The sequence below is a fragment of the Lipotes vexillifer genome, unplaced genomic scaffold, assembly GCF_000442215.2.
Source record: "Lipotes vexillifer unplaced genomic scaffold, Lipotes_vexillifer_v1.1 scaffold951, whole genome shotgun sequence".
NCBI classification, from domain to species: Eukaryota; Metazoa; Chordata; class Mammalia; order Artiodactyla; family Lipotidae; genus Lipotes; species Lipotes vexillifer.
The window spans coordinates 1,877,080-1,887,046 of record NW_006793664.1 but is presented as its reverse complement, the minus strand read 5'-3'; the positions used below and the strand labels follow the sequence as shown (position 1 = coordinate 1,887,046).

At 38.1% G+C, this 9,967-nt stretch overlaps 1 protein-coding gene across 1 annotated transcript in view; it reads left to right on the top strand.

The window, feature by feature from the left end:
- The first annotated feature begins 2,250 nt into the window (after positions 1 to 2,250).
- Positions 2,251 to 9,967, top strand: part of LRP2BP (LRP2 binding protein) — a 48,674-nt gene continuing 40,957 nt past the window's right edge. Inside the window, exons 1-3 of the mRNA XM_007466525.1 lie at positions 2,251 to 2,371; positions 3,098 to 3,210; positions 6,088 to 6,201. Of these exons, the coding sequence (XP_007466587.1) occupies positions 2,266 to 2,371; positions 3,098 to 3,210; positions 6,088 to 6,201 (333 nt within the window). The 5' untranslated portion in view covers positions 2,251 to 2,265. The remainder of the gene's footprint in view (positions 2,372 to 3,097; positions 3,211 to 6,087; positions 6,202 to 9,967) is intronic.

The following is a 9,967-nucleotide window of genomic DNA, read 5'->3' as shown; positions in this document are numbered from 1 at the left end:
TGCTACAACATGCACGAACCTTGTAAATATTATGTAAAAGAAGCCAGACACAAAAGGCCACATACTGTATGATTCGATTTATATGGAATATGCAGAATAGACAAATCTGTAGAGACAGAAGGTAGATTAGTGATTGCTAGGGGCTGAAAGGAGGAAAAGATTGGGGAGTGACTGCTAATTTCTACAGGGTTTCTTTTGGAGTGATGAAAATGTTGTAGAATTAGATATTGGTGGTGGTTGCATAACCTTAAGCAATTAACATTCACAGCACTGGAGATAGGGCACTAACTAGTAAAGAGGGTCTGGGAAGGTCACCGTCAGTGTCTACTACACCTGCCCTTCCTTTTAAAATCATATTTCATATTTTACATCATCGATTAAGGTCTATAATTTCTATTATAGCATTTTCTAAATTCACTGCGTGCTATAAAAACACTTGTCAAGTTTCAAATTATAATTTTATATCTTATCCCAAGATTTGGCAGAAATAAACATATACTCTTGCTGTTTAAAATCTTCTCTTAGTTCTCATTTTCTGAAATTAAAAAGTACTGAATTTTAGCTTACCCTCTTATGGGAGTCCTGCCATTTTAAACAATCATGTTAGCTCTGCTTTTTGGAGAACAGTATGGAATAATGACAAAGTACACAGGCATCCTGGCATCACAGCTGTCCCACCTGCCAGCCCTGTGATCTGAGGCAAGTTGCTTAACTTCTTCACTGGTGCCTCAGTTTCCTCCCACATTAAGTGGGCCTCATAACCGCCAGTATTTCATAAAGTTTTGTAGGAGTTAGTACCTGTAAAGCACTTAGAACAAAGAACAAATCCTGGCCTATAGTAAGAGCTCAGTAAATCTTTGCCTATATTTTCTAGGTCCTCCCAAAATATTCTTTTAAGCTTCAGCAACAGAAACCCTGTGGAGTATTGTAACCACAGAAGGCAACGTGAGTTTAAATGGATTTTGCTTTCTGATTTGTTTCTTTTCTGATGACCTTCCTGAATGTGTCAACTTTTTTCTTAGCCGTTTTGGATACAATAGCACATGGGCTTAAGTCTTCAGTGAAATAAAAACTTCTATAACCAGTTCTGAGTAAACTGATGGTGCTATAGACATCATCCTATTTGGACTGTCTTTCTTCTAAACACTTCAGCTAATATTGCTTCACCCTAAAGTTCATTGGAAGCTTTTATATTTACTAGTGCAACCATAGATTTTTGGCGTCCTATAATCAAAGAATTTTACATATCTAGGGACAGACGTTTTGAAATCCTCTAGTTCAAACTACTTATAGTCTAAACAACAGATGAGGAAATTGACTCATAAGATTATATGACTCTTCCAAAATCACAGATACTTCGGTGATTTTTTTCTCTCTGGTATATACTGAATTATCTCCCTTTTCTGCACTTCATTCTCATTAATGAAGCAATTTATTGTCAAAAATAGTATCATGAAATTGTATAAATGCTGCTTTCCAATAATACTAAAGGTCTATTGAGTTCTCTTCACCACCAATCAGGAACCTTTACTGGAAGCTTGCTCCTGATTGGTGAAAGCCTGCTGTAACAGTGGAATTCCAAGGAGTAAACAAAAAAGCATAGCAACAACTGAGTTTGCTGTCTCACTACCCTGAGCCTAGGCCAACCTGGACTCTTTCATCCCAGATGAGGTGGCCTCTACATTTTATATGAAGGCTCTGATTTTCCCTTCAACTGTGGTCCACCTTATAACATGGCAATCCAATACAGACAGGAAGATAAAACTGAACAACACAGCTAAAATAAAGTATATTCCCAGGTAAAATAGACAAATGCTTTCATTTAAAATGGAGTAGTTTGATGAGCTTCAGTTACAAGGCTGCAGGAAGGTACCAGTGCACAGGAACTGTATCTATGGGCAGTGTCACCAGTTCCTACTAGTGGCAGCAGCTGTGGTGGTTGACATGACTCACTGGAGTGTGTGATCTCATAGCCAGAAAGGATTTGCAAACAGCTCTGATCATTAATCCCGTGCTGTGGAAACAGACATGGAGGGGTGCTGTGCTTCTCATAGCTATAGAGGGTCCTGGTTTCCTAAGAAGGAATGTTCACATCCCAGAGCTGGTAGTTTGGTGCCCTGTCCCTAGGTGATGAGAGGAAGATGCTTTTTATAATGACTGCCAAGTTGGAGTGGAGTCTCTTTTTGCATTTTCTGGGGGAAGATTCTACCATATTATTTTTTAATATAATTTTTTAATTTACAGAATACCCGCTGTGGAGACAGGATGAAGTTGACCAGTGAAAAGTTGCCCAAGAACTCCTTTTATACTTCTCTATCCCACTATGCTGCTAATAACCAAAAACTCTTCCAATGGAGAAAGGAAAAGACTGGTACAAATCCTGATAATATTTTCACTAAAAGTTAATTAGGTACACCAGAGCAAAAGAGACAAGAAATATGAGTCTTATTGCTGGCAAGAAAGTGGTTAAGTTTACAGTCTTTCCTAGCTTTTCTGTAAGAATCTGTGAAAGTGCTTGAAGCTACCTGGTAGCAAATCATCAGTGAAGAAGTTTCATAATGAGACCCTGATCCTGGTTCTACTCTCAGGACTTTAGGACACCCTTTTGGAAAAGAGAAGCCGGGTGCCAGTCCTGTTAAAGAGAACAGTACCATACTTTACTTGAAATTAGCATTTAAACCTATCATTTTTTTCTATAGACTTACAAAAATTAAATTGGGGATGGTTAGCTCATCTAGTTAGAGTAGTTCTAATTAAGGCTCAAATTAAGAAGTTCACTCACCCACAGGCCAGCTTTGTCTAAAGAATTCCACATAGACTGCATTGCTAGAGCTCCTGCCTAGTAGGAAAGAGGGTTAGTTTGACAACCAGCCAATATATTTCTTAATTATATAAGGCACAGTGTCAGGTATTGTGATAGTGCTTTCTTTTTTTAAGGTAGTGCTTTTTCCTTGAACTAAGGAGGTCAGTTTTAGGAATGAGAACTAGGAAAGAAACTAATACAGTGTCAGATTAATTCTATTTAATTTATTACTTTAAGAGAGAAAATTCATATTGTATGGATAAAGATGGAATTCTTTACTTTTTTAAAAATCAGATCATTACAGCCATGCTAGTTTGGTGGAAAAGGCATTGCACCTCTTGAAGGAAAGAATAAGAAGAGGGGATACTCTGGCATATTTCCTACGAGGTCAACTGTATTTTGAAGAGGTATCATTTTTTGTTGATTTGTTTTCATATAAAGCTGCTGTTAGATCTTCATAGCAAAATTTCCTATAGAGTTCCTTACATTGTTAAACCAGGGAAATTCTGTCAAATTCCATAGATTATGGTTGTGGATTTAAGTATGATAAGTTGGTCCCAGCTTACGGAGATATTCAACCTTTCTCCATAAAAGTCATTCTAATTAATGTCATTTATAGGAGTCATTTTGGTATGAAATCCATTTTCACATGATAAATTAAAAATCTAATTTTTATATTTTGCCCGATATATTCAACATCATTTATAAAATATTTTCATTTTATTAACAATTAAAAATCCTGATTCTTATCTAGTACTTATAGGCAGCTTTATATGTTCCTGTATGGAGTAAGGAGGGAATTTCCCTCTTTATCCACATTATGCTGAGGTTTGCAAAGTAGGTCTAGGAGGACCTGTGTAAACTGTCACTCCAACTTCAGCAATGTAGCTTCAGTTGTTCATTGAACCCCAAAGGAAGATGTGAAAAGGGACCAGCTGTCCCCAACCCCTCACTATCCATTGAATGTTTGGGCAGCTGTTCACCTATATCCCACTTACTTATCTTTTGATGGCTCCTTCGTTCATTCTGGCAACAAATATTTGTTGAGGACTCATAATGCACCTGTCACTGTGAGGATCACGTAACACATTGGTTCAGAGAATGATCTTTCAGCTTTGGGCATAGGTTCCAATACGGTTCTATTGCTTGTTAACTGTATCCTTGGGCACAAATGCTTAACCTCTTGGTGCCTCAGTTTCCTCATCTGTAAAAGGGGATAATAATATGTATTTCATAGAGCTATTATGAGGGTATATTAATTGTAAAAATACTAATAGGGCCTGGCACCTAGTAAGTGCTTTATAAGTATTTGCTACTATTATGCTAGGTACTAGCTATACAGTAATGAGGGAGTTAGAATGGTCCCCATTTCATAGAGCTTACAGTCTAGAGGAAGAAATTAAATTAATATATAATTAAAAATAAGTTAAAGTACTATGAAAGCAATTAACTGGGTACTCTGAGAGAGAATAACTTAGGGATAGGGCAGAAATACCTGTTGTGGAAACTAAAACTTGAAGAAAAGGAAACAGTTAATGCAAACAGCCACGGGGAAGTGCATTCCAGGTAGAAGGGAGAACAAATGCAACGTTTCTGAGATGAGGAAGAGTTTGGTGAGCTCTAGGAATTCAGAGGCCAACGTCTTGGTCAGCAAGGCAGAGAATGACTCTAGATAAGCCTTGTTTAAAATGTAGTGAGAAGCCATTGAAGTGTTTTGAGACTGTGATGAATGGATTGGAAGGGAAGCATAGAACCAAGACCAGTTTAGGGGAAAATTATACTAGTTGGGTCAAGAGAGGATGGTGATCTTGACCCAGCAGTGGAGCTGGGTCCTGGATTTATTTTGGCGATACAAGTAATGGCATCATGGACTGAAAAATAGAGAAGTGGGGAGGAGTGAGTTTTGAGGGAACCATCAGGAGGTCAGTTTTTGGACATTTTATGTTTGAGAGTCCCCTCAGTCATCCAAGTATACATGTTTCAAAGTAGAAACTACATGTAAGACTCTAGATCTCAAAAGAGAAGTCTGAGTTGAAAGTATATATCTGAGATTTTCCAGCATGTATATGGTATTTAAAATCATGAAAAACTAAAAAGACTTCCTTTCTCTTCCTCTGTATAGAGTATTCTAAATTTTCCAGCCCTCTTATATGTTGGCCAAACACTAGCCAGAAAGGAGAATGAATCTTTGCAACTCAGTCATTTACTCATTGTTATATGTTCTTTAAGATAAATATTTGTTAGCATTTTGGTACAGTTTTTATTAATTTTATCAGTTTGTTGATTAATTACAGTTTATGAAAAGAGAAATTCAATTGTTTCTGTGTTTTCCAAAAGTTGCTTTTCTCTGGCCTGCTCTTCCTAGTAATGACCTTCCAACTCAGAGAATCTCTTTCCACTGTTACAAATGATTTATTCTTTAGCATAAGGCATTTTCCATGGTGGATTAAGACATAAGTCCCATTTTTTTTTTTTTTTTTTGCGGTACGCGGGCCTCTCACTGTTGTGGCCTCTCCTGTTGCAGAGTACAGGGTCCAGACGCGCACGCTCAGCGGCCATGGCCCACAGGCCCAGCCGCTCCGAGGCATGTGGGATCTTCCCGGACCGGGACACGAACCCGCTTCCCCTGCATCGGCAGGCGGACTCTCAACCACTGTGCCACCAGGGAAGCCCAAGCCCCATTTTTGTTCCTTATACTTCAGCGTATTTATTATTATATCCTATAACGCTGAGGAGCCTTAAATGAATGACATATAACATGTAGGTTTTTATAGGAAGTATGGGAGAAAGAGAATTTTGGAGAATCACCTTTGTTTTTCTGTGTCTTCTCCCTAGCTAGAAAATGGCAAAACTGGAAGAGCCATATCATAGTGGATATTTAGTAGCAGCGGATATCCTGATGTTTATCTTTTCTCAGAGTCTTTGGCCCCATCTCTGAAGTTTCTCAGACTCTAGGAGTAGTGTGTGATATGGCAGGCTGGAATGAGCAGAGGGCTAGGCTATCATTTAGACAGTGATTTGGCAATAGCCAAGAGTAAGAGTGAAAGCCAAAGAGAGTCTGACCCAGGTTCCTCCTGGTCAGTTCCCTCAGTTGCCATATTTAGGTTTATTTTATTGATTTCATAGTGTGTTGATTGTTGTCAATAGCTTACTTGCAAATTCCATAAATTTGTTGCTGTCTTGTTTTATTTGGTGCTGCTAGCTAGATTTAGGTGGGAACTAAGTATTTGGGATTACTTTAAGGTAAAAATGAAAATAATTCAGTATTTCCTGGGAGCTTACAGGGTTGGTATGAAGAAGCATTAGAACAGTTTGAAGAAATCAAGGAAAAGGATCATCAGGCAACTTACCAGTTAGGAGTCATGTATTATGATGGCCTGGGGATGACTGCAGACGCTGTAAGTTATTGTTTTGTTCACAGTGTTTAAGATTTCATTGTTTATGGATTATTTGATATATTTTAAATTATATTTTAATGATATATTTCTTACTTATATTTAAATAATTATCTATCCTTTCAGCATTTAAAGGATAGCAGTAGTCATTTTTACATTTACATGAAAAACAAATTTCTTTTTGCCCCTCTCCTTGCTACTATTAGCCATCAATAACATTTTTGCTTTAAAATGTTTTCCTTTGTTTTTAAAAGTTACTTCTAAGCTACATGAACATGGAGAAATGTTAGAAAATAAGCAAAAATAAGATCACTCCAAATTTTACTATCAAATATGAACTTTGTTATTAGAGTATATTCTTCCGTGTATTGCCCTATGCAAAAAAAAAGATAAGCTGAAACCAGAATGTGTTCATTAGACAGTCATACTTGCCATGAAACATCTTAAGTCTCTCTCTAGAATGCAAAGTTTTTTGAAAAATTGGTTTTATACTTATTCGTGCTTTCTTAACTCAATGTTCCCCTATTTCTATTTAAATGGTATCATGACTGCACCATCACCCAAGTTATAGGATTATTTAACATGGAATTTAGAAATAGGTCCTTGGAAAATGGTAATAACAGTAGGATAATATTCATCACTATATCTTTTTAAAACTTTTAAACAATCTAACCAGAAAGAATTTACATAAACAAAAAGAATCAACAATTTGAGTTTACCAAAGATATAATAATAATACCAGTGGAAAATATTTGCTGCACAAAAATAAAGCGGAAAGCAATAAAATGCTTAATTTCTGACAGGGCCTAACCAGAAGAAATGCAATAGAAATTAGATGACAACTGAACTCTAGTCTCAAAAAGTTAAGAAAACACATTTTGTCAATCAAACATGAGAAGACTGGGGAACAAATTGCAATGAAACAACTTAAACTTGTGAAAAGAAATCTTTAAAAATTTTACTTTCCAAAAATAGAATTTATACTGAATACATCTACCAAAACTAACACATATTCCCCAATACCATTTAATACCCAGTTTATATTCAACATTCTCAAATTGTCCCAAAGTAGTCTTTCAAGCCAGCATTCACTCAGAGACCACCCAATGCATTGAGTTGTAATATCTGAAAGTTTCTTTAATCTAGATTAATTCTCTCTCCTGCCTTTTTTCATAATATTGATTTTATTAGAAGTGACACTTATATGGTACTTATGGAGAAAAATGTCTTCTTTTGTAATTCATACTGAAATATTTAGGGGTGAAGTGTCCTGACATTTTCATATCGGCATATAACTTGAAACAAGTCACCAAAAAAGACAGATGAAGCAAATATAGCAAAATGTTATTACTGACAATCTATGTGGTAGTTATGCAAATTTTTTTTTTTTTTTTTTTTGCGGTACGCGGGCCTCTCACTATTGTGGCCTCTCCCGTTGTGGAGCACAGGCTCTGGACGTGCAGGCTCAGCGGCCATGGCTCACGGGCCCAGCCGCTCCGCGGCACATGGGATCCTCCCAGACCGGGGCACGAACCCGTGTCCCCTGCATCGGCAGGCGGACTCTCAACCACTGCGCCACCAGGGAAGCCTTATGCAAATTTTAATGTAATATTCTTTCTACTTTTCTGTATGCCATTCTTAGATCTTCTGTATTCTCAGCCTTTTTCTCAGACTACTTCCTTCACTTCCTTGCCTTATCAGAAACTTGGTTGTGCCACAAGCAGCCCTCTTTAGAGGAGGGCTCTCCTTACAACCTCCCAAAGTACCATAGTGCTCAAAGGTAGAGCTGGTATTATTTTCATTTCCCAATTCACTTTCTAGCTATTATTTCTCTTCCACCTCAGGCACAAAGTGTACCTACTTTGAAGTTCATAACAACTCATTGCTTTCCTAGTTCTATCAATTTCCCAGTTGTTGGTGATTTTCTAACATTAACCTGAAGACTTTGGCTCTGGGATTACATTTTCCTCCCTGTGTCATTCCACCATTTTATCTGATACTTGAATGAAGAACTGAGCAGCAAGAAGGAGCAACGTATAGGTCTAGGTGAATCACATTCCAGGCAGAGGAAACAGCTAGCGTTCAGGTCTGAGGAAGGATGGTACAGCTGGAATACTGTCAAAACAGTGAAACAGGGACCAAACCACGTGGAACTTGGCAAACTACGGCCAAATGGATTGTATTCTCAGTGCAGTGTGAAGACACCAAAAGGGAGTGCAATTAATATGATTAACATTTTTAAAGATCATTTTGTCTGTTGTGTGGAGATTGGATTGAATGGAGGCAGGAGTAGAAGCAGGAAGTCCAGTGAGGAAGCCACTGCAATAGTTCGGATAAAATAGCAGCTTTAACTGAAATTATAGTGGTGGGAATAGAGAAAAGTGGACAGATCTAGGATATGCTCTTAAGAGAATACAGTACTTTCTTATGGATTGGGAGAGGGGCAGAGATAAGGGGAGGAATCAAGGATGATTCCTACTTTTTGTCTTGAGTGGATGATGTTGCCATTTAATAACAATGGTATGACTGAGGGAGAAGCAGGTTTGGCACGTACAGGAGGAAAAGCGAAACATTTATGTTTGAATGTTTCATTTGAAGTACCTGTTAAGACACCTAAGTAGAGATTGTCAGGTAGAGTCTGGAGCTCAGTGGTGCCGTCAGGACCAGAGAAATCAGTGGGGGGCTATCTGTGGAGCAGTGGGAGTTACAGCATCAGCTTGGATAAGATTGCTGAATGAGTGAGTATCATAGACAAGAGCCACAGGTCAAGGCCAGGGACTGGAAGCCCTCCAGTATTTCATGGTCATAACGGAAAGAATAGCTAGCCAGCAAAGGAGAATGAGAAGGAGAAGACAGGGAGGACAGAGGAAAATGAGGACTGTGTGGTGATCTGAAAGTCAAACGATGAAATTGTTTCAAGAAGGAGGGAGGGATCATCTGTCTCAAATTCTGCTGAGAGGTGAGTAGAATGAAAACTGAGCACTTACTATCAGACATACTAAGATGAATTTCACTGGAGATCTTGACAAAAGCATTTCAGTGGGACCAAGGTAGTAAGGGACCAAGATTGGAGTGGGTGGAGGAGACATATGGATGTAAGGAAGTGGAGATAAGCACTGAGCTTTGTTATAAAGTAGAACAAATATATGTGCAATAACTGGGAGGGATCATGGGATCAAGGGAGAGTTTTCTCCCAGATCAAAGATATTACAGTATTATTTGTAAGTTGACACACAAGATCTGGTAGAGAGGAAAAAATTGATGATGAATCAGGTAAACTGATAGATTTGGTGTTTCTTTCAATTCTTTCTGTTTTCTCAGTGAAATAAAAGACAAGCCATATGTTTGCTGTGGCAGCACGTATCCTAAAATTCTAACAATTCAGAGAAAATAAGCATAGCCCCTGTGCAAAGATGACACACACTCCATGAACTGATCCATATTTTTTATAAAAATATTTTAAAAGTTGAAGCCATGAGCTGAGACTGAGGAGAGGGAGCGAGGGGACAGCAGAAGTCTGAAGAGAAAGGAAAAGGTTTGAAGTATTATCTTCTCTTCCAGATATAAGTGGGAGAGATCGTTGATGAGACGAACTGACCATATTGCTTGTGAGGGGAGAGCTCGCTCTGAAATTTGAAGTCACACATTGTAGGAAGGATCTGTCAGCATGGGTATGTTTTTCTCCAGCCATGTTCAGTGGTTTAAGTACAGCAGAGTAGCTGGAGAAATAAGATATCTGCCACATGAGTGAGTGTCATGGAGGGAAAGA